We start from the raw sequence: 26,948 nt of genomic DNA, 5'->3' as shown, positions 1-26,948 counted from the left end.
TGTCAGTCAGCTGCTTTTTACCTGGACGGACACGGACAGGTGTGTTCAGGTCCCTGACCCTACACCCAGCACCGCTTTACACCTGTTTAGACCAGTTTATATTAGTTTACACCAGTTTATACACCACTTTATGCTTATCCATATCAGTTTAAAGCAGTTTACACCTGTTTAAACTGAGAGTAAAACTGAGTTAACACCAGTTTATTCCAAGCTATATTGGTTTATACCAGTTTAACATTCATTTAACACCAATTAAAGTCATTTCATACTAGTTGACTCCAGTCAGCCTCCAGTCAGAACCTGGTTGTTCTGGTTGATCCACTGATCCAGAGTCTGATGATAGAAAGTCATTCCAGGTGTTACGCTGCCACCTACAGGCTGAACTCTGCAGATTTTACAGGAACCTGAAACATCCCAGAGTTTCTGATCTTCATCTGAACCTCATCAATCAGTCTATTGATCAGAGACACACCTGGACTAGAGACACTCACTGTGAAAGAGAGACTAGAGACTAGAGAGGGAGGCCACTAAGACTCCTATGACTCCTCTGAAGGAGAGACTAGAGAGGGAGGCCACCAAGACTCTATGACTCCTCTGAAGGAGAAAGAGACTAGAGAGGGAGGCCACCAAGACTCTATGACTCCTCTGAAGGAGAAAGAGACTAGAGAGGGAGGCCACCAAGACTCTATGACTCCTCTGAAGGAGAAAGAGACTAGAGAGGGAGGCCACCAAGACTCTATGATTCCTCTGAAGGAGAAAGAGACTAGAGAGGGAGGCCACCAAGACTCTGAGTCCCTTTACCTTTAGTTTACTGTATCAGTCTTTATAACTCAAACTAAAACCATTTAAACTCAGAATTAAAACATATTAAAATTTACATTTAAAGTCTGACTTAAACCAGAATAAAACTCAGATTAAACTGGATTCAAACCCAGAATAATACTGGACTAAATATCATATTAAAATCCTGATTTAATCTGGAATAAAATTTAAAATCAATCAGATGAAAATAGGAATAAACAGACACAGCAGTACAACACAAACAATACGTATAATTAATTTCAACTGAATAAAACAAAAATATACTGGAACTGGATTTGCTGGAATAAAATCCAAGTTTAAACTTGTAGAAACTGATTAAAAACTCATATTTAAAGTCAGTCTGAGCCAGAAAAAACTCAGAATTAAACTGGATTCAAACTGTAAAATGGGAATAAAATTGTTGTAGACTGGATTAAAACTCCTATTTAAACCAGGTTAAAACTCATACTTCCACTGTACTAAATCTCATATTTAAACCTGATTAAAAGTTAAATTCTCACTGAATTAAAACCTCTCTTTAAACTGGATTAAAACTCATATTTACACTGGATGTATGTTAAGAATGAAACATTTTGAACTACACTGAAATGCACATTTAATATTTTAGAGATTAAACCTGATTTACACCAGAATAGAGATGGACTTAAACTCCAGTTTAATCTCTATTAAAGCTGTAAACAGCACTAAAATCATCTATTTCTGGTTCTTCACCTGCTTCCCAGTGAAAGACATGAGCACAGCTGACAGAGAAACCTTTATTAACAACACACAGCTGTGAACTGAGCATGCTCAGTGTGTGGAGAACTTTGGCAGCTGGTTCCCCAGAATGACCCGTCGCTCCACCCCGTCCTCAGAGATGGTCGCCAACCGAACCACACCACCGCTGGAGCCGTCCCTCTCCATCGCCAGGGACAGGGCTGGACAGGTGGGGGACAGAGGAGAGACGGGAGAGACGGGTGAGACAGATGAGAGGATATGTGAGAAACGGGTGAGAGACGGATGAGATACAGGTTAAAAACAGGTGAGAGAGACAGGTGAATATGCAGTATGTATGTAGTTCAAACGGGTGTGGGTGGAGCCTGTGGTGAAACAGTGGACTGCAGCTCCCAGCATGCCTTTCAGCAGCAGCGGCCTACCTGCAGCTCCCAGCATGCCTTTCAGCAGCAGCGGCCTACCTGCAGCTCCCAGCATGCCTTTCAGCAGCAGCCTACCTGCAGCTCCCAGCATGCCTTTCAGCAGCAGCAGCAGCCTACCTGCAGCAGTGAGCTCCAGACACTGGTCCTTGGTGAGTCCTGGTTTGTAGTTGGAGTCCATGAAGCCGTAGATGTAGGTGGAGCCACTACCTCCTACTGATACAGGCTGCCTCACCAGCATCCCACCAATAGGAACACAGTACACCTGACACAGGTAACACACACACAGGTGAGCAGGGAGACACGTGACACATAAAAACCAGACAGGTAACAGACAGGTGAGTAGCAGATAAATCTGGAGGCCAAGCAAAGAAGTACAGGTGTATATTACAGGTGTACAATACAGGCGTGTTATCTTTTACATATACAGTGCCTTGTGAAAGTATTCGGCCCCCTTGAACTTTTCAACCTTTCGCCACATTTCAGGCTTTAAACATAAAGATATAAAATTGTAATTTTTTGTCAAGAATTAACAACAAGTGGGACACAATCGTGAAGTGGAATGAAATTTATTGGATATTTTAAACTTTTTTAACAAATAAAAACCTGAAAAGTGGGGTGTACAATATTATTGGGCCCCTTGCATTAATACTTTGTAGCGCCACCTTTTGCTGCAATTACAGCTGCAAGTCGCTTGGGGGATGTATCAGTTTTGCACATCCAGAGACTGAAATTCTTGCCCATTCTTCCTTGCAAAACAGCTGGAGCTCAGTGAGGTTGGATGGAGAGCGTTTGTGAACAGCAGTCTTCAGCTCTGCCCACAGATTCTTGATTGGATTCAGGTCTGGACTTTGACTTGGCCATTCTAACACCTGGATACGTTTATTTGTGAACCATTCCATTGTAGATTTGGCTTTATGTTTTGGATCATTGTCCTGTTGGAAGATAAATCTCCGTCCCAGTCTCAGGTCTTTTGCAGACTCCAACAGGTTTTCTTCCAGAATGCTCCTGTATTTGGCTCCATTCATCTTCCCATCAGTTTTAACCATCTTCCCTGTCCCTGCTGAAGAAAAGCAGGCCCAAACCATGGGGCTGCCACCACCATGTTTGACAGTGGGGATGGTGTGTTCAGGGTGATGAGCTGTGTTGCTTTTACGCCAAACATATCGTTTTGCATTGTGGCCAAAAAGTTGGATTTTGGTTTCATCTGACCAGAGCACCTTCTTCCACATGTTTGGTGTGTCTCCCAGGTGGCTTGTGGCAAACTTCAAACCAGACTTTTTATGGATATCTTTGAGAAATGGCTTTCTTCTTGCCACTCTTCCATAAAGGCCAGATTTGTGCAGTGTACGACTGATTGTTGTCCTATGGACAGACTCTCCCACCTCAGCTGTAGATCTCTGCAGTTCATCCAGAGTGATCATGGGCCTCTTGGCTGCATCTCTGATCAGTCTTCTCCTTGTTCCAGGTGAAAGTTTAGAGCAGGGGTGTCAAGATCCGTTCCTGGAGGGCCACTATCCTGCATGTTTTAGATGTTTCCCTCTTCCAACACACCTGATTCAAATGATCAGGCTCGTTATCAGGCTTCTGCTGAGCTTGATGATAAGCTGATCATTTGAATCAGGTGTGTTGGAAGAGGGAAACATCTAAAACATGCAGGATAGTGGCCCTCCAGGAACGGATCTTGACACCCCTGCTCTAAACTTTCACCTGGAACAAGGAGAAGACTGATCAGAGATGCAGCCAAGAGGCCCATGATCACTCTGGATGAACTGCAGAGATCTACAGCTGAGGTGGGAGTCTGTCCATAGGACAACAATCAGTCGTACACTGCACAAATCTGGCCTTTATGGAAGAGTGGCAAGAAGAAAGCCATTTCTCAAAGATATCCATAAAAAGTCTGGTTTGAAGTTTGCCACAAGCCACCTGGGAGACACACCAAACATGTGGAAGAAGGTGCTCTGGTCAGATGAAACCAAAATCCAACTTTTTGGCCACAATGCAAAACGATATGTTTGGTGTAAAAGCAACACAGCTCATCACCCTGAACACACCATCCCCACTGTCAAACATGGTGGTGGCAGCCTCATGGTTTGGGCCTGCTTTTCTTCAGCAGGGACAGGGAAGATGGTTAAAACTGATGGGAAGATGAATGGAGCCAAATACAGGAGCATTCTGGAAGAAAACCTGTTGGAGTCTGCAAAAGACCTGAGACTGGGACGGAGATTTATCTTCCAACAGGACAACGATCCAAAACATAAAGCCAAATCTACAATGGAATGGTTCACAAATAAACGTATCCAGGTGTTAGAATGGCCAAGTCAAAGTCCAGACCTGAATCCAATGGAGAATCTGTGGGCAGAGCTGAAGACTGCTGTTCACAAACGCTCTCCATCCAACCTCACTGAGCTCCAGCTGTTTTGCAAGGAAGAATGGGCAAGAATTTCAGTCTCTGGATGTGCAAAACTGATAGAGACATCCCCCAAGCGACTTGCAGCTGTAACTGCAGCAAAAGGTGGCGCTACAAAGTATTAATGCAAGGGGGCCCAATAATATTGTACACCCCACTTTTCAGGTTTTTATTTGTTAAAAAAGTTTAAAATATCCAATAAATTTCATTCCACTTCACGATTGTGTCCCACTTGTTGTTGATTCTTGACAAAAAATTAAAATTTTATATCTTTATGTTTGAAGCCTGAAATGTGGCGAAAGGTTGAAAAGTTCAAGGGGGCCGAATACTTTCACAAGGCACTGTATGTGTGTGTGTGTATATATATATATATATATATATATATATATACACACAGTCACCTCCAAAAGTATTGGAACAGCAAGTTCAATTCCTTTGTTTTTGTTGTATACTGAAGACATTTGGATTTCAGATAAAAAGATGAATATGACACAAAAGTTCAGAATTCCAGCTTTTATTTCGTGGTATTTACATCTAGATGTGCTAAACAACCCAGGACAGAGCACCTTTTCTTTGAACCCACCCACTTTTCAAGTGAGCAAAGTAGTGGAACAGACATTACAGGGTTCTCGCCAGCGCACTTCAGCGTAACGGGCCGCTAAGCTGTCTGTTTAACCCTCAATTTCCACATAACACGAAAGCGCCGTGCCGTTCCACGGACCGAAGTGCCGCCGTCTTGGTCCGAAAGTCAAAGCACACTGGAAGCACAGCGCAGCGGCGCGCCGTCCGGAGGGGGAGGGCTGCTCCTCAGAGAGGTTCTCGTGTGAATAGCGATATCACACGATAACGACACATGATATAAACAGAAAATAAATAAACCACACCTCATTTCGCTTCTACAGTATCCTTGTAAAAAGCGTGCAGTGGAAATTGTCTGATAGAAGAGAATGAGTTCTAAGTGCTGCACAGTACGATTCAAGAGCACGGCACTGCGCGCATGCGTGTGGGAGGACCTATCGTTACGCTGTAAAAAAAAATCCTGGAGAGAACCCTGCATTATTAAATGAACTTAAAGTGAATAACATTTAATATTTGGTGGCATAACCCTTACTTGCAGTAACTGCATGGAGCCTGTGACCCATTGACTTCACCAGGCTGTTGTATTCTTCATTAGAAATGCTGTTCCAGGCCTTTACTGCAGCCTCTTTCAGTTCTTGTTTGTTTCTGGGGGTTTCTCCCTTCAGTCTCCTCTTCAGGAGGTAAATGCATGTTCTATTGGGTTAAGGTAAGGTGACTGACTTGGCCAGTCCAAGACCTTCCACTTTTCCTCCTGATGAAGTCCTTTGTTGTGTTGGCAGTGTGCTTTGGGTCATTGTCTTGTTGAATGATGAAGCTTCTCCTGATTAGTTTGGATTCATTTTTCTGTAAATTGGCAGACAAAATGGTTTTGAGACATCAGAATTTATTCTGCTGCTCCCATCATGAGTTACATCATCAATAAAGACTAGTGAGCCCGTTCCAGAAGCAGCCATACAAGCCCAAGCCATGACACTACCTCCACCATGTTTCACAGATGAGCTTGTATGTTTTGGATCATAAGCAGATCCTTTCTTTCTCCATACTTTGGCCTTTCCATCACTTTGGTAGAGGGTAATCTTGGTCTCATCACTCCATAAAACTTTGTTCCAAAACCTTTGTGGCTGATCTCTGTACTTCTTTGCAAAATCCAATCTGGCCTTCTGATTCTTATTGCTGATGAGTGTTTTCATCTTGTGCTATGGCTTCTATATTCCTCCTCTCCAAGTCTTCTTCTAACAGTAGATAGTGACTCTTTCACCCCCGCCCTGTGGAGGTTGGCAGTGATGTCAGTGACTGTTGTTTTTGGGTTTTTCTTCACAGCTCTCATAATGTTTCTGTCATCAGCTGCTGTTGTTACCCTGGGCCGACCTGTTCCATGTTTGTTGCTCAGTACATCAGTAGTTTCTTTATTTTTCAGAACATTCCAGATTGTTGTAGTGGCTATGCCCAGTGTTTGTGCAGTAGCTCTGATGGATTTTCCCTCTTCTCTCAGCTTCAGAATGGTTTTCTTTTCTCCCACAGACAGCTCTCTGGTCTTCATGTTTGGTTAACAGAAAATGCAGTTTTCACAGGTGAAACCCAAAAACAAGAATTATTTAATGTCTCTGCAATCGATCTAAAAGGAAACACCTGGACAACTAGAAACATCCATCGGTTAGAAACAGCCATCGGTTAGAAACAGCCATCGGTTAGAAACAGCCATCGGTTAGAAACAGCCATCAGTTAGAAACAGCCATCAGTTAGAAACAGCCATCGGTTAGAAACAGCCATCGGTTAGAAACAGCCATCGGTTAGAAACAGCCATCAGTTAGAAACAGCCATCGGTTAGAAACAGCCATCGGTTAGAAACAGCCATCGGTTAGAAACAGCCATCGGTTAGAAACAGCCATCGGTTAGAAACAGCCATCGGTTAGAAACAGCCATCGGTTAGAAACAGCCATCGGTTAGAAACAGCCATCGGTTAGAAACAGCCATCGGTTAGAAACAGCCATCAGTCACATGTTCCACTACTTTGCTCACTTGAAAAGTGGGTGGGTTCAAAGAAAAGGTGCTCTGTCCTGGGTTGTTTAACACATCTAGATGTAAAAAACCATGAAATAAAAGCTGGAATTCTGAACTTTTGTGTCATATTCATCTTTTTATCTGAAACCCAAATGTCTTCAGTACACAACAAAAACAAAGGAATTGAACTTGCTGTTCCAAAACTTTTGGAGGTGACTGTATATATATATATATATATATATATATATATATATATATACACACACACACACATACATACATACAAGTATATTTACAGGTATATACAATCCAGGTGTGTTACCTGTCCTCCCTTCCTCCTGTCCCAACCTGCCACAAGGATCCCTGCTGTCAGCTCCTCTCTGTAGCGGTAGCAGCTAGCTCTGAACAGATTGGCAGCCGTCTCCACCAATGGGGGCTCGTCCAGCTCGATGCTGAGGGGGCGGGACCACAGGTACAGGTGAGTGTCAGTCACACCTGGCTGGACACAGAGGCTGCCAATCAAACTGTGTGTGTGTGTGTGTTACCTGTGGAAGCCCAGCTGGTAGGTGACCACGTCAGCGATGGCCTGAGTGTCAGCGGCTGATCCAGACCTGCAACACAAGCAGGAGGTTCTAGAAGGTTCCTCAGCTCTGGGTTCTAACAGGTCCACAGAAAACTGTTCTGAGGAGGTTCTAGAAGGTTCCTCAGCTCTGGGTTCTAACAGGTCCACAGAAAACTGTTCTGAGGAGGTTCTAGAAGGTTCCTCAGCTCTGGGTTCTAACAGGTCCACAGAAAACTGTTCTGAGGAAGTTCTAGAAGGTTCCTCAGCTCTGTAACAGAGTTCTGGGTTCTAAGAGGTCCACAGAAAACGGTTCTGCAGCTGTGGAATGTAGGAACATCAGACATTTTTACATTTACTGGGATTTGAAGCTCCTTGAGATTTAGAAATAACTTTAGAAGTTCCTGCACTGTTAAAGGTTCCTGTGACAGGTTTTGGTTTCCTAAAAGGTTCCCAACTTTCAGAAAAAGTTTAATGAAATCTTGATGTTGTCATGACATTCCCTGTAGAGATCAATGAGCTTTCTAGGAGGTTTCAGTGTCCTGAAAAGGTTCTGAGCTTCTTTTAAAGGTTCCTCTGGTCTCAGGAAACTACAAGTCTGTAAAAATTCCTTTAAAGGGCTCTGGTTTAAAAAGGTCTCTGGTGAAGTAAGGCTTCTATAAAACGTCACCAACAGTTGCTGGCTTCCTAAAATGCTCCTTAAAAAATTTCAGTTGTTCTAAAATCCAATTAAAGATTCCTCAGTTCCAATAAAAAGACTGGATGTTCAAAATGTTCTCCTGAATTCTCCTTCAAGCTGTTGTAGCTTCTGGAAAACACTCCTTGTGAGATAGAAAGTCCTAATAAAAGGTTCTGTCTTCCTAAAGTTTTAAGTCGATCTTTTAAAGAGTTTCTGTTAGGTTGAAACTGTAAATACATTTTGATCATAACATAGAAACTATTTGTAAGCCTTAAGCAAAAAGAGGTTGTGCAACTGTCTGTCTGCGACATTTAAAAATTGCTTCTGAAACAGGAACTAGTCCTTCCTCTTTTCACTCCTTATCGCACACACACACACTGCCATGAAAGTATGGTGTTTGTACTAGGGCTGCACGATTAATTGACATCGCATCGACATTGAGGTTTTAACTACTGCGGTAACCTAACCTCACGAGGGTGAGTTTTTTTTTTTTTTTTAAATCCCTATTTGAGTGACAGACCTATTCGCCAATCAAAAACATTGAGTCTCGTGATCCTCCTGGCCACTGGCCAATCAGAAATGGCAACAGGAAGCAAGTGCGTATGCACTGCACTACCGTAGCTAGCTTTAGCCAGTAGCTAACAACAAATTCGCATGTGTACTTTGCGATGCCGTGAGGAGCAAAAAGTTTTCATTGTGACACATTAACGGCGTAAAAATGGCTGAAGGAACGTCTTCAGTAACAGAACAGGGTGCGGAGCAGTTGGTATCTAAAAAGAACTCTATTTCAGTTGTTTGGACTTACTTTGGGTTTGAGAAAAACGATGTGGAGCAAAAGCGAGCCAAATGCAAAATATGTCGTCGTGCAGTAGCCAGATCCAGAGGAAACACGTCGAATTTGTACCAACACTTCAGGAATCACCACCGACAGCAGTATGATGCATGTATGAAAAGTGTGGATGAAGAACAGACGGGGGCTAGTACTAGCCAAGGAAAAAGTAAGCAAACATCCATCCAAGCAGCATTCGCTTCTGTTACACCATATGAAAAGTCCTCAAGAAGACACGCTGAAATTACAACGGCTATTACACGTTATATTGCCAAGGAGATGATTCCCTTAAGTACCGTTTCAGGGGAAGGCTTTCAAAGCATGATCCACACTTTGGACAGACGCTACACAATTCCATCCCGAACTTATTTTAGTCAAGTAGCGGTCCCCCAGATGTACGCTGAATGCAGGGGAAAGGTGGAAGCTGAACTCAGAAACACTGAATATTTTGCTACAACTACTGATTTGAGGTCAAGCAGGACCACGGAGCCATACATCAGCCTTACACTGCACTTTATTGACCACAAGTTTAACCTGAAAAGCCGCTGTCTGACGACATCATACTTCCCAGAGGAGCACACAGGAGAAAAAATAGCAAACACAATAAAAGAGATGCTGATGAGTTGGGGATTGTGTGACAGGAATCAGACGTGCATAACCACTGACAATGCCGCAAATGTCATTAAAGCCGTGGAGCTCAACGAATGGATGAGGCTGCAATGTTTTGAATTGTGAAGTGGAACGAAAATTATTGGATATTTTAAACTTTTTTAACAAATAAAAACTAGAGATAGACCGATTATCGGCCGAGCCGATTATCGGCAACAATATCTGGGTTTGGTCGATTATCGGCAAAACGCAGATATTCGGTCGATACGACTTAAAACTGGGTTATTTTGGTGTTTTTGCCGCAGCGTCTCCTTTTTTTTCTTCTCCTGGCGCGCTCCCTCGTGCTCCCCCGCCCCGCTCTGCTATCTCTCTCCCTTCTTCACTCTCCGGCTCTTCCCATGAGCAAAGCTTCATCTGATTGGTCACACACAGAGGGCTGACAGCCAATCAGAGCTACCGCTGAGGGCACAGCATTCGTGGGCGGTCCTGCCAAGTGCTGCTCGGTCTGAGTCGCAGACAGCCGGAAAGGAGAGAGGCTGGTTTCACAGATACGAGGAAACTTTGTTTGCTAACGGTTAAAGTACAGGCAATTTCCGCCCAAAATTTCTACTGAGATGTACAGAAAGTAAATTGAATGCTGTTCTTGAACTGTTTGGAGTACAGGCATGGTTGGGGTCTCATTTGAAAGCTGACAACCTGAATTTTCACCCAGTGCAGTCAGAATTACTCTAGGTGCTACTGGCACAGAGTATTTCATGTTGGCACACACTGAATTAGGATGAATTTTTTTCTCGCCTACATTTTTTCCCTAATAAAACACCTGAAAATCAGTGTGGCAGCACTGTGAGAGCTTGAAAACACAATATTGCAAAAGCCTGGGGTCTTACATAGTTCAGGTCAAAATTTCAGAGCAATCCTACAAGAAATGAGTGTTTCACACATGTATTTGTACTGATATGCCCCGCCCCTGTCAATGTTGGACACCCTCTGTATACCCTCTGCACAATGGTATCTGTTCGTTTTCAGCCCATTTTCACTCCAAAAACTCAAAGAACTCAAAAAAATCACTTCAGATAGGCTTCAGTGTCGATCACACACACACAGATTGAGAGGAATACAGAGAAACAGCAGGTGGAGCCCTGACCACACGTCTGAAAAATGACAAACCCGCTGGCAGAGGCGGGATTTATATTCAAGCCATTCAGCAAGCTCATTGGCTACCAGGCCTGTCAATCTAACGTTTCCTCCGACGTGATTTGCTGAGAAGTCAGTCAGTCAATGATGTAATCCATATCTGTCAGACTCGGCCACGGTTGGCTGTATCGCCGTAGAAGGAGGAACCGAGTCACTTGATTGGTTGAAGTTCGGTTTGAAGCGGAAGAGAAGCCTCCAGTATCCATTTTGAATCCTGAACAAAGGAAATACGAGCATGTTTGATAAACTTATTTACAAACATGCAGTGAATATGAAACGCACAGCGCCACCACGCGCCGCGTGGATGCGCACGGAGCCGATCGATTTCTGGATTTTTTACTTATTTCGAGACATGTTTTGGCCAAAGTATTATACTGGATTGTTTCCTCTGGATGGCTAAGCTTGGGTTCTGGCCGGTTTTTGTGGATTATCTTCTTTTTGACCAGGGACGAGCGTCCAAAGGTGAGCTGTACACCTTTACATGACTTGTTGTTTGTTGGATAAATGTGTTTATATTACCCGCTGTGGTAATCACATCTGAAAGTGGTTTATACCGGCGGATTCATGAGAATCTCAGCTTTCTATGTGTGTATAGTGTTTGTATAATCGCGTTTGCAGTGTCATTCTATTTTGGAAAATGCTTATGCCGATATCAAAACGGCCCGCACGCGGGCCGGTGTACTTTAACGGGTTAAGGCAGCAAACTCTCCCAAAATGTTATAAACAACAATAAACAACAATGCCTGAAACATCCAAGCACGTTCACCTGAGTTGAACCATTTTGCACCTCTGTAAGACGGAGCTAAGCCAAACGCGTCGCGAACTGAGCCCGTGGACTGTATTTACATGTGACACAGTACAGTTCGAAGGACTGAATTAGAGCCACCACAGTTCAAATGTGTCGTATGAAACATTTGTTTGTCCTGTGGCTTCGCATTACTGCAGAAAGAGGATGGCCCTGCGCACCTCTCCGAGTCCTTTTTCCTCTCCACTTATAAACTTAACACAACAGTGCCATGCGGTGTCATTCAACATTATTTTAGGCTGTATCTTACTCCGCCCAAACGTCTCCAAACTGCTTTATTTAACCCTTTAAGAGTTCAACACGGTGCTCGGTGATAAATAATGTGACCAATAGATGAACAATTCAGCATGAGCTCAGTCACAGAGGAGTGTGAAAAGTATAAAAGATAGCACTCAGGAAGAAAACTGTAGGGCAACTTCCACGTTTTTTGGAGGTTTAAAGAAAAGCATGTTCAGAGGCTACTTTATAAGTTTAAAAAGTAAAGGTATTTCACACAGATATTTTTAAAACTATTCAATCCACGACCAAATCAGACCTAACCGAAACTCAACCAGTAATTCATGAGTACTGCTGGACTAAAACTAGGGGTTAACCAGGAGTAGAAATTAAAATACAAAGTAATGAACTAAAAGCAAAGTAGCCTAGTTTTGAAATGCCGGGTCTCTGCTATCAGTTACTGTTAAAATATTAGTTATACATTGTAACAATAACAATATTTGATAACACATTTAATTCCACATCAACGTCTTGTTTGATTTTCCAGGCCTGGTTTAATATTTGGTTAGACCTTGTAAAATTCAACTTTAGTTCTGTCTTAATATGTATTATGTACCTAATTAGATAATAATAATAAACAAAATCTACATAATGATAAATAAACTTAAGTACTCTATCACAATGTGGCCCCCCTCATAACTCTTGCTTTTTTCAAACCTTTATACAGATGGACAAAGCAAAAAGTGCAGTATGGAAGCATTACAGTCAACCATCATCAGGAAAGGCAGTCTGCAAAGAATGCAACGAAAATGTAAGCATGGGATCAACAATAGGGAGAACCAAAAATACTTCAAACCTGTGGTCCCATCTTAGGACTCATCATCCCGAGTTGTATCAAGAATTACAGAAGAAACAGGAACCTGAAACTCATCAGGATGCGGCAACTTCAGCTCAGCCTACAATTGAAGAAATGTTTAACAAACAAAGAAAGTGGTCCAAGTCAGATGACAGGTCGAAACTAATGGACAGACTTATCCTAGAGATGATAGTCACTGATAACCAACCATTCACAGTGGTATCTGATGTTGGCTTTAAACGCCTCATGGCTGCAGCTGAGCCAAGATACGCACTCAAAAGTGACAAGTACTACCGTACTGAAAAGCTGAAAGACGTTCACCAGAAGGTCGTGGACAAGATCAAATCCCTGATTAAACCGGAAAATGCTGGCCACTCCCTCTCCTTCACCACAGACTGTTGGTCTGGGAATGCTGAGTCTTTAATGAGCCTGACATGCCATTACATTGACGCAGGATGGTCAAGAAAGCAGGCTGTCTTAAATACAAGAGCAATGCATGGATCTCACACGGGGGAATACCTAAAAGAAACATTACTTACTATGCTTGAGGACTGGAACATAAACAAAGACCGTGTAGCACTTGTCCTTCGAGATAGTGGAGCAAATATAGTGAAGGGATTGAGGCTCAGTGAACTCCCAGACCTTAGCTGCACAGCACACACCTTGCAACTTGTGGTGAATGATGGCTTGACAAGTCAAAGAGCAGTTACAGATGTCATTGCAATTCTTAAGAGGTGTGCCACACACTTTCACCACTCCATTCTGGCCAAACATTTGCGAAAAATTCAAGGGGAACTTGGCTTGCCAGAGCACAGCATAATTCAGGCTGTTCCAACAAGATGGAATTCAACGCTCCACGTGCTGCAAAGAATGCAAGAGCAAAAGCGTGCTCTTACAATCTACAGTGGTGAACATAGAGGATTTGCAGCTCTCACAGCTGAGCAGTGGGACCTTGTCTCAAATTTAATTGAAACACTGCTTCCAATTGAAGAAGTAACACTGGAAGTAAGCCACAGCAACTCCTCTGCATCGTGCATAATTCCAAGCCTGACTGTGCTCAAGATGCTTTTCCAGAATGATGAAGGGCCCAACACAAGAGGCATTAGAACACTAAGGCAAACTATGAGGGAGAGTCTGGACAAGCGCTTCTCCAAAATCAAAGACACCAAAATTGTGGTGCTGGCCTGTCTCTTAGATCCTCGTTATAAGAGTCATGCATTTTCCTCTGCCACCACCTTGAGCAAAGCCAAAAGATGGTTACAAGAAGAAGACGCGTCCACACAAGAGACCACTCAGAGCGAGCACGCTGCTACAGAGGGTTCAAGCAAGGAGGAACAGTGTGCAGCAACTGAAACACAGGAGAATGAACCCCCCCAAAAAAGCAACAAAGAGTACACATATCTTACCGCAGTCGCATCGATGAGATGTTCACTTCTCTGCTGGGATCTGTATCTCAAGGAGCCTGTCATTGACAGGCGTAAAGAAGATCCACTCCAGTGGTGGAAACGAAATGAAGGACGCTTCAAGATACTTGCAAAACACGCAAGAAAGTTTCTCTGTGCACCACCTTCTAAAGTCCAAAGTGAACGTCTCTTCAGTGAAGTCTCCACAGTCTATGACAAGAGAAGTCGTCTGACTGGAGAGCATGCAGAGCAACTTTGTTTTTTGCATCATAATCTGGTGCTGCTCAATTGGGACTATTGAACTTGCTTATGTAAAAATTTTATTTGTTTCTATTCTCTTTATTTTGGGGTCAAGCACCTATATGTACCTAAGTTACTCAAGTTTTCAGTTAACTTAAGTTATTTAAGTTTTCTGCGTTCTTTTTAAGTTATTTAAGTTATTTTGGTTTCTTAAACTTACATTTTTACAGACGTGTTAAGATGTTTATGTTCACAAAACATTTGCATAAAGAAACTTAAAAATGTTTAGTGTTTGAGATGATACTTTTGACACCAATATTTTCCTTTTTAAAGCAAGTAAATATCGGTTTCAAATATCGGTTATCGGCCGACTTGACCACCGATAATCGGTATAGGTCCCAAAAAAACCATATCGGTCTATCTCTAAAAAAAACCTGAAAAGTGGGGTGTGCAATATTATTGGGCCCCCTTGCATTAATACTTTGTAGCGCCACCTTTTGCTGCAGTTACAGCTGCAAGTCGCTTGGGGTACGTCTCTATCAGTTTTGCACATCCAGAGACTGAAATTCTTGCCCATTCTTCCTTGCAAAACAGCTGGAGCTCAGTGAGGTTGGATGGAGAGCGTTTGTGAACAGCAGTCTTCAGCTCTGCCCACAGATTCTGGATTGGATTCAGGTCTGGACTTTGACTTGGCCATTCTAACACCTGGATACGTTTATTTGTGAACCATTCCATTGTAGATTGGGCTTTATGTTTTGGATCGTTGTCCTGTTGGAAGATAAATCTCCATCCCAGTCTCAGGTCTTTTGCAGACTCCAACAGGTTTTCTTCCAGAATGCTCCTGTATTTGGCTCCATTCATCTTCCCATCAATTTGAACCATCTTCCCTGTCCCTGCTGAAGAAAAGCAGGCCCAAACCATGAGGCTGCCACCACCATGTTTGACAGTGGGGATGGTGTGTTCAGGGTGATGAGCTGTGTTGCTTTTACGCCAAACATATGGTTTTGCATTGTGGCCAAAAAGTTGGATTTTGGTTTCATCTGACCAGAGCACCTTCTTCCATGTTTGGTGTGTCTCCCAGGTGGCTTGTGGCAAACTTCAAACCAGACTTTTTATGGATATCTTTGAGAAATGGCTTTCTTCTTGCCACTCTTCCATAAAGGCCAGATTTGTGCAGTGTACGACTGATTGTTGTCCTATGGACAGACTCTCCCACCTCAGCTGTAGATCTCTGCAGTTCATCCAGAGTGATCATGGGCCTCTTGGCTGCATCTCTGATCAGTCTTCTCCTTGTTGGAGGTGAAAGTTTAGAGGGACGGCCGGGTCTTGGTAGATTTGCAGTGGTCTGATACTCCTTCCATTTCAATATGATTGCTTGCACAGTGCTCCTTGAGATGTTTAAAGCTTGGGAAATCTTTTTGTATCCAAATCCGGCTTTAAACTTCTCCACAACAGTATCTGGGACCTGCCTGGTGTGTTCCTTGGTCTTCATGATGCTCTCTGCACTTTAAACAGAACCCTGAGACTATCACAGAGCAGGTGCATTTATACGGAGACTTGATTACACACAGGTGGATTCTATTTATCATCATCAGTCATTTAGGACAACATTGGATCATTCAGAGATCCTCACTGAACTTCTGGAGTGAGTTTGCTGCACTGAAAGTAAAGGGGCCCAATAATATAGGACGCCCCACTTTTCAGTTTTTTATTTGTTAAAAAAGTTTAAAATGTCCAATAAATTTAATTCCACTTTATGATTGTGTCCCAATTGTTGTTGATTCTTGACAAAAAATTAAAATTTTATATCTTTATGTTCGAAGCCTGAAATGTGGTGAAAGGTTGAAAAGTTCAAGGGGGCCGAATACTTTCACAAGGCACTGTATTTGCAGTTAATAATTAGGATTTCTTTGAGAGTTTCTTTTGTTTTTTTATTGCGTTCAACTATTTGTCAATCTCAAAGATCTGTGTTCTCTTTTCTTCAGAAAATGCTGTAAAAAATGAACCACGGGTCACACGAGCTACGAAGCTTTGCAAAGAACTGGTGGGACATTTTTCCCACAGCTGGAAAAAGAAGACAAAATTGACAGACGCCCAGAAAGAACTCAACCTACCTGAGCATACACTGATCACTGAGTGCCAAACCAGGTGGGGTTCAAGACAAAAGACGGTAGACCGAGTCATAGAACAAAACAAAGCACTGAACCAAGTATTATCACAAGACAGAAAAACAAGACACCTGGTACCTACATGGCAGGACATAGAGGTCCTTGAATCCATAAACAGTGCCCTCAAACCTCTCCAAGAGTTTACAGACATCCTATCAGGGGAAGAGTACGTCAGTGTTTCATACCTCAAACCTGTCCTCCATCTGTTAAAAAGCACAACTCTGGCAGCCAAAGAAGAAGACACTGACTTGACCAAAACCATTAAGTCAAAAATCTTAGCCTATTTGGAGAAACACTACAGTGACCCAGCCACACAGGAGCTGCTGGATGTCGCATCCCTTCCGGATCCCAGATTTAAAAAAGATTACATCACCAGTCCAGAGAATGTGATGCATATTAAGGAACGAGTGAGGGCAGAGATGGAGGAGGTTGCGCAAATGGTAATAGTCTCCTTATTTATTTGTATTTCAAAATATTCACAGAAGAATTAATGCATTACTGTTTTATGTTTTACAGGAGAGAAGACCTCAAGTCAGTAGCGACACAGGGGCAATGGAGAAGAAGGGCTTGCGCTCACTGGGCAGTCTCCTAACTAAACGGACGCCCTCCGTTGCTGTGCAGGTGGAGGATCTCATTGAAGCAGAACTTAACAGCTATTTGATGGCTCCAGTTATTGCTGGAGAAAGCGACCCCTTGGCTTGGTGGAAAATTCACAGTGTGAATTTCCCAATACTAAGCAGACTGGCCCGTAAGTATTTGTGTGTGCCTGCAACGAGCTCGCCCTCATAGCGTCTTTTCAGTGCCAGTGGCAACATTGTGTCTTGCGAGCGTGGCTACCTGAAGCCCACAATAGTGGACATGTTGGTATTTTTAGCCAAAAACCTTTAAGAAAATAGCACTGTGACACAAAGTTCTCAATTTTGCACTTTCTTATTTTGCTAAAGGCAGCTTTTGTTCTTGTTTTTGATTATTTTAATTTAAAGTGTGTGCAATATACAGGCAAGTTTTATGTTTATTCAGTTGCAGTGAGTTGACTTCAGACTTATTTTGTTTTGTAATTATTAGTTTTATTACTTTTTGTTATGACAAGTTTAATTCTGGTAAAGATATGCCAGTTTATATTGTGTGAAGATAGTTTGTTTTGCTAAAACCTGTGCAATAGTTTATACTTGATTTATAGCACAAATATTTATCACAAAGGGGTTGTTTATGTTTCAGTAACTTTTTTTTTTTACTCTGCCTTTGTCATTTCATATTATATTTTTATGCCAGTGAGAAATTACACTGAATAGCTTATTATTGTATATGTTACATGCAAGGCAGCTTTTCTACTTTTACAAAATGTGTGCAATTAATCATTTTTGTTGTTTACACAACAGAATAAGAGATGGTGGTCTGTTACTTATTTTTGATGTTCAAGTTTGATGAAGATTGTTTAAGATTGTTATTTTTTTTCTTTTAAATAAACTGACAGTTTGTCAAACAACAGCTCTTGAGCCTCCATAAAAAAAATTCTGTTCTCCAGAAGAGGGCGCTGCTGCCATGTAAACACAAGTATTTTGGAAACTGCAGATTATTTGTGTATTGTTTTTATGTGTCAGCTTGTCTTTTTTCCCCAATCATAATTTGCAGTTTTATGCATTTGAAAGTATAAAATAAAAAATAAAAAATCGCAAATCGAACCGCAATCGCAATTTTAGTCAGAAAAATCGCAATTAGGTTTTTTCCCAAAATCGTGCAGCCCTAGTTTGTACCATGATATAAAGCTTCCTTGGGCAGAGTCATTTGCAGTCTGCACGGCGGTGTTCTAGTGCACGGTGCTCTGCCCTTGTACAAGTAAAAGTTCTCTGTGTGCTTCTTGATTCAGGTGTCTGGTCAGTTTTTCTATGACAGTTTCAAAGATCTGAAAAGTTCCCGATAACAGTCTGAGTTCCTCAAACAGTCCTTGAAGTGTTCTATCAACCAGCTGTAGGCCACATTAGACCTTGATAAGAGTACTGACACATTAAAACGTACAGTAAACAAATAATAAACTTTACTGTAGCTGGATGTTCTCAGAGTTTCAGAGGTGAACTGACCTGCAGCAGAAGATCCGGTCGTGGATCGGAGTCAGTTTGTCCGTCACTCTGTTGGCAATGTAAGCTCTGACACACAGACAGAGAGAGAGCTTAGAGACAGACAGACAGTTTAGAGACAGACAGCTTAGAGACAGACAGACAGCTTAGACACAGACAGACAGACAGATTAGAGACAGAAAGACAGCTTAGAGACAGACAGACAGTTTAGAGACAGACAGCTTAGAGACAGACAGACAGACACAGACAGACAGTTTAGACACAGACAGACAGACAGCTTAGAGACAGAAAGACAGCTTAGAGACAGACAGTTTAGAGACAGACAGTTTAGAGACAGACAGTTTAGAGACAGACAGCTTAGAGACAGACAGCTTAGAGACAGACAGTTTAGAGACAGACAGACAGTTTAGAGACAGACAGACAGCTTAGAGACAGACAGACAGCTTAGAGACAGACAGACAGCTTAGAGACAGACAGACAGCTTAGAGACAGACAGACAGCTTAGAGACAGACAGCGTAGAGACAGACAGACAGCTTAGAGACAGCTGACAGACAGCGTAGAGACAGACAGACAGCTGACAGACAGCTGACAGACAGCTGACAGACAGCTGACAGACAGCTGACAGACAGCTGACAGACAGCTGACAGACAGCTTAGAGACAGACAGACAGCTTAGAGACAGACAGACAGCTGACAGACAGCTGACAGACAGCTGACAGACAGCTGACAGACAGCTGACAGACAGCTGACAGACAGCTTAGAGACAGACAGACAGCTTAGAGACAGACAGACAGCTTAGAGACAGACAGTTTAGAGACAGACAGCTTAGAGACAGACAGCTTAGAGACAGACAGACAGCTTAGAGACAGACAGACAGCTTAGAGACAGACAGACAGCTTAGAGACAGACAGACAGCTTAGAGACAGACAGACAGCTTAGAGACAGACAGCTTAGAGACAGACAGACAGCTTAGAGACAGACAGACAGCTTAGAGACAGACAGCTTAGAGACAGACAGACAGCGTAGAGACAGACAGACAGCTGACAGACAGCTGACAGACAGCTTAGAGACAGACAGACAGTTTAGAGACAGACAGACAGTTTAGAGACAGACAGTTTAGAGACAGACAGACAGTTTAGAGACAGACAGTTTAGAGACAGACAGCTTAGAGACAGACAGCTTAGAGACAGACAGCTTAGAGACAGACAGACAGCTTAGAGACAGACAGTTTAGAGACAGACAGCTTAGAGACAGACAGCTTAGAGACAGACAGCTTAGAGACAGACAGACAGCTTAGAGACAGACAGACAGCTTAGAAACAGACAGCTTAGAGACAGACAGACAGCTTAGAGTCAGACAGACAGCTTAGAGACAGACAGACAGCTTAGAGACAGACAGACAGCTTAGAGACAGACAGACAGCTTACAAACAGACAGCGTAGAGACAGACAGCGTAGAGACAGACAGCGTAGAGACAGACAGCGTAGAGACAGACAGACAGCTTAGAGACAGACAGACAGCTTAGAGACAGACAGACAGCTTAGAGACAGACAGACAGCGTAGAGACAGACAGCGTAGAGACAGACAGCGTAGAGACAGACAGACAGCTTAGAGACAGACAGCTTAGAGACAGACAGCTTAGAGACAGACAGACAGCTTAGAGACAGACAGACAGCTTAGAGACAGACAGACAGACAGCTTAGAGACAGACAGCGTAGAGACAGACAGACAGCTTAGAGACAGACAGACAGCTTAGAGACAGACAGACAGCTTAGAGACAGACAGACAGCGTAGAGACAGACAGACAGCGTAGAGACAGACAGACAGCGTAGAGACAGACAGACAGCGTAGAGACAGACAGACAGCGTAGAGACAGACAGCGTAGAGACAGACAGACAGCTTAGAGACAGACAGACAGTTTAGAGACAGACAGCGTAGAGACAGACAGCTTAGAGACAGACAGCGTAGAGACAGACAGACAGCTTAGAGACAGACGGGTTCACTACATCCAGTACTATCAGCATTACAGACTGGAGGATTTTCTCACCCTGTAGTCGTACGAGAGTCAGCTCCAATCACAACTCCTCCATCATACTCCACTGCCATGATGGTGGTCTGATGGACAGACAGGTGGAAGGAAGACAGACAGGGGGAAGACAGACAGACGGGGGGAAGACAGACAGACGGGGGGAAGACAGACAGACAGAAAGACAGGGTTAGCATCACACTGGGCATTCTGTTTACATCAGCAGCTAACAGTAATGTAACTCTGAGGTATCTCCAACCATCTCCCTGGATCACTGAGCTTCATGTTCCTCCTCGTCTCAACCCATTAAGCTTAACGTTTCACTGGATGAGCTCATTATCGGACATCCATCATTCTACAGACCATCTGTCCGATAATAGAACTATCAGCATTAGCTACGGTTAGCTAGCCAGCCATCCCGCCTGACCACGGTGACTCAAGCCCCTTTAAAGAACAGGTTAAGCTTCCACAGAAGCTCAGTCCAGCTCGGTTCGACCCGGTTCAGTGTCTCTCCGGTCATAACTTCATTTAGAACCTAACAGACAGTGAATAGTTTATCTATCTGTCGGTGCTAAAGTTAGCCGCCGTTAGCTGATGCAGAACTGCTGTCTCATTCAGCCACTTTGAGCTAATTAAAACCCCTCCACCTGGAGAGAACCGGGTCCGGCAGCCCCTGTACTCACCCCGGTGCTGACTTCCTGGCTGGTCCAGTCCGGAGTCAGATCGTTTTTAGAGAAAATCTGCTGCGAGAAGTTCATCATCATCGCTGCTGCAGCCGCCATCTTGTCTCTATTTGTTGAACAGGAGCTGAGCTGTCCGCTACCTGCCGCTGTGGTCCGCTGGATTCATAAAACCAGAGGAGTTATAGGCTGAGGATTAAACCCCAAACACACTTATGATATTAAATTATTCTTTATGTCTTCGGAAATTTGAATATAACTTCATAAAACTCCGTAAAGTAGTTTTAGTCAGGCATGTAGGCGGACAGGTCTGCAGCGGGGTCCTAAGAGGAACAGGAAGAGAAGGTAAGCACTGCAGCCGAAAGCTAAAATATATTTTAAAAACAACATTTTAAAGATTTAATTCTCGTTTTAATGCCATATTTGTGGCTATAATGCTTTGATTACACGAGTCAAATAAAACGGGTTCACTTTAAACATGTTTTAGATAATTATCTGCTCCTTTACTCTCCGTCCCGTGTTGATTAAATTCAGAGGAAAAACGGAATTTATTGAAAAGAGTTTAAATTCAGACATTTACAACCACACTAGAAACATCATACAGGTGATTTAAAATACATACAGGCTCTGAGGATTGTAGAGGAGCTGCTGTTAATGCGGTGGACACCTGGTATTTATTGAAACTGCATTAAATATAGTGGAAGAACGCTGGAGAACAGATTTTAAGAGACACAGAATTAACACAAAAGTGCCTCAAATGTCTGTCCAGTTTTTATTTTGTGTTGGACAGAATTAAGTATCGTCTGTCTGAGCTCAAAAACACCTTGAACTGACAGTCCAGTGACTCATGTTGGACTGAAATAGAAGTTTTATTAAAGTCCAGTAGAGCAGATGGACCACTGAGCTGTCTGCTGTTTATATAACTGATTAATTGATTTGAGTATTTTTAAAGTAGAAACGTCTGAATTCTCTGATTTCACCTTCTTCTGTGAATATTTTCGTTTTTTTTCCCTCTGTGACAGTAAACTGAAGACATTGGATTAAACTCTGATCCACATTTTTGCTGTTTTCTGATATTTTAGAGCAAACAGCTGATCAGTAAATCCACAGAGTAACACACAGATGCAGTTATCATGGTGTGAACAGTGATTATTAGTGTTTGTTGTGTTTCAGATGACGGTTCATAACTTGTACATCTTTGACCGTAATGGAAACTGTTTGTATTATAATGAATGGAACCGTAAGAAGCAGGCGGGGATCTCCAAGGACGAGGTGAACACAAAACACACACATTTAGACACACTTATACACATGTACACACACACCTTCAGACTCAGCCTCATGTTGACCTGTGTGTGTCTCCAGGAGTATAAACTGATGTATGGGATGCTGTTCTCCATCCGCTCCTTCGTCAGCAAGATGTCTCCTCTGGACATGTATCCTTCACTACACCTGTCTGTCTGTCTGTCTGTCTGTCTGTCTGTCTGTCTGTCTGCCTGTCTATGGTCCTTAGCAGCCCATCTGTCCTCAGGAAGGAGGGCTTTCTGTCCTTCCAGACCAGCAGGTATCGTCTCCACTACTATGAGACTCCCAGTGGACTGAAGTTTGTCATGAACACTGATCTGTCAGTGAGCAACGCTAGAGAGACACTGCAGCACATCTACAGCAATGTAAGGGACACATGGACACATAGACACATAGAGACACTGCAGCACATCTACAGCAACATAAAGGACACATAGAGAGCGACACGCACACACACACACACACACACACACACACACACACACACACACACACACACACTGACTCTAATGTGTCTTGAGTGATTGTTAACGTGTCCTTATTGATTCTAACGTGTCCTTAATGACTCTCACGTGTCCTGACTGATGTGTTTTTCCGTTCCAGCTGTACGTAGAGCTGATTGTGAAGAATCCAGTTTGTTTGTTGACTCCCAGTCTGGACAGTGAACTGTTCAGCAGCCGACTGGACGCCTTCATCAGAGCTCTGCCGTACTACAGCCCTAGAGCCGCCTGATGGCAGCAACGCAGGACGTGTTGGAGTACACGCTGTACATAGAACACACAGTACAGAGTACACAGAGTACTGAGTACACGCAGTACATAGAACACATCGTACATAGAACACAGAGTAATTGTCCACACAGTGACACCGTTTTGTTGTATTTATTGTGAGCTTGAATGTGATGTTTTGTATCTGAAGCAGAATGAAATTAATGTGAAAAATGATCCTGAGCTCTGAGCTTCTGTTACCAGCTGATTCCATGATCAATGAATCCATCGATCAATAAGTCTGTGAGTCAGTGAGTCCATCAGTCAGTCTGTGGATCAGACAGGAAAACTGTCCAGTCTGAAAATGAAAACAGCAGCTTGTTAATCAGACTGATTCCACTGGATTCACTGTCAGAACGTTCAGAAAACAGAGAAGATGATTATCCGTTGATTGATTTATTAATTGATAATGTGTTCATATTCACCACCATCATAATGAGAGTGAAGCTTTTCCAAGATGACACAAATGTTTCTGAAAAGACTCAAATGTTTGCAGCCTTTAAACGTGAACAAACACCACAGAAGAAGAAACGTACTGTCTCCTTTTGTGACATTCCTTCAGATTTTTATGTCTCACCTGTGGCTCTTTGACGAGGTTCTGGTTCTGGACTCGGACTAGAATGAGAGCTGAGCTGTGATTGGACGCTGACAGTAAATATGATGATGATGTAACAGCTGAACTGAGACTAGGACAAATACAGAAGGTCAGAACATGATATGAACATGGTTCTAAAAGGAGCAGAACTGTCTCAGTTCTGGACCTATGGACTGGGTCTATGTATGTCTGCATCATGGCTCCACATGGAGAAGAACTGAACAGAATGAGTCATAGTACCACTAATCAGGAGGTGTAGAAGGAGTCATAGTTCCACTAATCAGGAGGTCTAGAGGAGTCATAGTTCCACTAATCAGGAGGTCGAGAAGGAGTCATAGTACCACTAATCGGGAGGTCTAGAAGGAGTCATAGTACCACTAATCAGGAGGTCTACAAGGAGTCATCATCATCATCATTGGCCTATCCCGTTGTAGACGACGATGGAGTCGACGACTTCTTCGCACGGTGCTCTTCGCAAAAGGAGATATAGCAGTTTGATGCTGTGAGGGTCCCATGTTTGATGATTTGCCTCCAGGTGTCTCGGTCTGAGGCAGCAGCTTCCCAGGAGTGTGTTGGGATGTTGAAGGCAACAAGGTCACGTTTGAGAACATCCTTGTATCGCAGCTTTGGTCTTCCTTGTGGTCGAGGAGCATGTGCCAATTCCCCATACATGATCTGGTTGGGAAGACGGTCTTTATCCATGCGGTGTACATGGCCTGCCCAGCGTAGTCGACGGACACTGATGATGGTTTACATGTCCAGACTGCCAGTCATCGTGAGTACATCTGTGTTTGGTACCCGGTCCTTCCATGATATACCAAGGATGGAACGAAGGCATCTGAAATGGAAGGCGTTCAGGCGGTGTTCTTGCTTGCGGTAGGTAGCCCAAGTTTCACTACCATAAAGGAGAACGCTAAGGACACAGGCTTCGTATACCTTGACTTTGACTTTTACGGACAAGCTTTTGTTGTTCCATACACGAGGACTGAGTCGACCAAAAGTAGTTGCGGCTTTTCCAATTCGGGTGTTCAGCTCAATGTCCAAACAGAATTTGTTGGAGATGGTGGAGCCCAGATAACAGAAATTTTCTACTACTGAGAGGGGAGTCTCATCTATTTGGATATGAGGAGCTGACAGGGTGTTTTGACCAAGCACTACTGTCTTGCTGAGACTGATTATCATACCAAACTTTTTGCAGGCTGCAGAAAAGGAGTTACACATACTCTGGATCTCGTCTTGGGAGTGCGAGACAAAGGCCGCATCATCTGCGTACAGGAATTCGCGTATCAGCACCTTGGAGATCTTGGTTTTGGCTCTGAGGCGTGACAAGTTGAAAAGCTTCCCATCTCTGTGTGTGTGGAGCAATACACCAGAGGGTACTTGGAAGGCACGCCTAATCAGGACTGAGAAGAAGATGCCAAACAGAGTGGGAGCTAGGATGCATCCTTGTTTGACTCCGCAGCGAATGTTGAACTCCTTTGATCTGGTGTTTTCAAACTGGATTGTGGCTTGCATATCATCATGAAAAGCCATAATGATAGCGAGTAGAGTCTGAGGGCAACCAATGCGTTGAAGAATGTTGAACAGTCCCTGTCAGCTGACATAGTCGAAGGCTTTTGTTAGGTCAATGAAAACCATGTAGAGTGGCTTTTGTTGCTCAATGCATTTCTCCTGGAGTCGGTGAATACAGAATACCATGTCTGATGTGCAGCGGCCAGATCTGAAACCACACTGACTCTCAGGAAGGACACGGTCGGCTACTAGTTGGAGTCTAGGCAGGATAGCCCGTGCCAACGTCTTCCCAACGATGCTCAACGGTGAGATGCCTCTATAGTTGTTGCAGTTTTGGCGATCTCCTTTGTTTTTATACAAATTGATAAAGTTGGCATCTTTCAGATCTTGAGGAAGGAGCTGTTTTTCCCAGCATAGTAGAAAGAGGGACAGGAGTTCAGATTCCAGAGCTCCTCCACCATATTTTAGTAGTTCTGATGTGATGCCGTCAGCTCCAGGAGCCTTGTTGTTCTTGAGAGCTTTGATAGCCAACTGGACTTCTTTCAAGGTTATTGGATTGTCAAGCTCATCCATGACAGAGAGCTGTGGTATGGTCTCGTTGATAGCACTGATGTTGACATCGACCGCGTTGGCATAAAGTGAACTGTAATGTTCCACCCAGCGGTCCAGTTGTGAAGGTAGATCGTTGATCAGAGACCCGTCTACAGCGAGCAGCGGTGCAGTTTTCTTGGCGGTTGGTCCCAAGGCTTCTTTAATGCCACTATACACACCTCTTATATTGCCAGTTGCAGCACATTTCTCAATGCGGATGCTAAGGTTTAGCCAGTACGTCTGTAAGGCAGTGCGGGTTAGATGTTGAGCGTCACTCTTGGCACGTCTGAGTTTTGCAACTGACGTTCTGGTGCCGCACTGACCGACAAGGATCTTGGCTGTGCGCTTGGCTTCAATGGCTGGAGTGAGCAGAGTCAAGAAACCAATCGGGTTGAGTACGCCGCCTTTTGCTGAAAGAGCTTAGAGCTGACTCGGTGACTGTGGACTTGATGTTAGACCAGGCTTGCTGAGGGTCTGTTGCTGGTGGATTAGAATCAAGGGCGTCAGTTTGTTTTTAAAAGTGGGGGGGGGGGTGGAGACCACAGCACTTTGAGAAAATGTCGAAGAACGGCGGCAAAATGCCACAACCTGGGCTCGAACTCACAACCACCGCACCAAAGGCAGAGGCTCAAGCTGTAGAGCTATCGGTACATGCGGGTAGAGGGGTCTGTGGGCCGCTGTTGTACTAATTCTCGTGGGCCGAAATTTTGTCCCAGCACGCCTCTGGTCGGAGCTTCCAGTTGGCACAGGCGCAAATTTAGCATCTGCGCGTTTTTTTGTTTTTTGTTTTAACCTCACGAAGGTGTGCTGCGTGTCTGTGCAACTCTCGGCCGAGTGCGGATGGTGCGTTCAGGAGCGTCGGAATTTTCTATACTACTGAAAATAACTGGGTTTA

General features: G+C 43.5%; 3 protein-coding genes across 5 annotated transcripts; 2 read left to right on the top strand and 1 right to left on the bottom strand.

The window, feature by feature from the left end:
- Positions 1-1,563: 1,563 nt before the first annotated feature.
- On the bottom strand, positions 1,564-21,452 carry LOC110947108 (proteasome subunit beta type-6-like). Its single transcript, XM_051944402.1, has 7 exons — positions 21,287-21,452; positions 20,625-20,692; positions 18,582-18,647; positions 7,491-7,556; positions 7,268-7,397; positions 2,076-2,220; positions 1,564-1,739 (listed from the first exon to the last, which is right to left on the bottom strand). Exons 1-7 carry the CDS (start codon positions 21,383-21,385, stop codon positions 1,612-1,614), a joined length of 702 nt encoding a protein of 233 aa, XP_051800362.1. The 5' UTR covers positions 21,386-21,452; the 3' UTR covers positions 1,564-1,611.
- Positions 7,565-16,035, top strand: LOC127532552 (zinc finger BED domain-containing protein 4-like). 3 transcript variants are annotated; one of them, XM_051944385.1, is made up of 3 exons: positions 7,565-7,669; positions 7,803-10,195; positions 12,564-16,035. In XM_051944385.1, exon 3 carries the CDS (start codon positions 12,564-12,566, stop codon positions 14,394-14,396), a length of 1,833 nt encoding a protein of 610 aa, XP_051800345.1. In that variant the 5' UTR covers positions 7,565-7,669; positions 7,803-10,195; the 3' UTR covers positions 14,397-16,035. The 3 variants fall into 3 exon arrangements, with proteins under 3 accessions (XP_051800345.1, XP_051800344.1, XP_051800346.1); XM_051944384.1 differs by having other exon boundaries at positions 7,565-7,729; XM_051944386.1 differs by having other exon boundaries at positions 7,572-7,609.
- A 54-nt stretch (positions 21,453-21,506) lies between the features above and the next one.
- LOC127532559 (trafficking protein particle complex subunit 1-like) lies at positions 21,507-23,532 on the top strand. Its single transcript, XM_051944456.1, has 5 exons — positions 21,507-21,628; positions 22,457-22,555; positions 22,649-22,719; positions 22,815-22,953; positions 23,192-23,532. The coding sequence occupies exons 2-5, from the start codon at positions 22,457-22,459 to the stop codon at positions 23,318-23,320; spliced, it is 438 nt and encodes a 145-aa protein (XP_051800416.1). The 5' UTR covers positions 21,507-21,628; the 3' UTR covers positions 23,321-23,532.
- The last annotated feature ends 3,416 nt before the right edge of the window (positions 23,533-26,948 follow it).

The sequence above is a fragment of the Acanthochromis polyacanthus genome, chromosome 24 (assembly GCF_021347895.1).
Source record: "Acanthochromis polyacanthus isolate Apoly-LR-REF ecotype Palm Island chromosome 24, KAUST_Apoly_ChrSc, whole genome shotgun sequence".
Classification (NCBI taxonomy): domain Eukaryota; kingdom Metazoa; phylum Chordata; class Actinopteri; family Pomacentridae; genus Acanthochromis; species Acanthochromis polyacanthus.
Note: the sequence above shows the minus strand (reverse complement) of the source record. Positions and strands in the feature narration are given on the sequence as shown.

What these genes read in the sequence shown, in the direction of transcription:
- LOC127532559 (XM_051944456.1), top strand. Translation starts at nt 22,457, where the DNA reads ATGACGGTTCATAACTTGTACATCTTTGACCGTAATGGAAACTGTTTG. An exon ending in AAGATGTCTCCTCTGGACAT is followed by an intron (nt 22,720 to 22,814) that starts GTATCCTTCACT and finishes ATCTGTCCTCAG; the next exon opens with GAAGGAGGGCTTTCTGTCCT. An exon ending in TGCAGCACATCTACAGCAAT is followed by an intron (nt 22,954 to 23,191) that starts GTAAGGGACACA and finishes TTTCCGTTCCAG; the next exon opens with CTGTACGTAGAGCTGATTGT.
- LOC127532552 (XM_051944385.1), top strand. Translation starts at nt 12,564, where the DNA reads ATGGACAAAGCAAAAAGTGCAGTATGGAAGCATTACAGTCAACCATCA.
- LOC110947108 (XM_051944402.1), bottom strand. Translation starts at nt 21,385, where the DNA reads ATGGCGGCTGCAGCAGCGATGATGATGAACTTCTCGCAGCAGATTTTC. An exon ending in GACTCTCGTACGACTACAGG is followed by an intron (nt 18,648 to 20,624) that starts GTGAGAAAATCC and finishes TCTGTGTGTCAG; the next exon opens with AGCTTACATTGCCAACAGAG. An exon ending in GACCGGATCTTCTGCTGCAG is followed by an intron (nt 7,557 to 18,581) that starts GTCAGTTCACCT and finishes CTTGTGTTGCAG; the next exon opens with GTCTGGATCAGCCGCTGACA.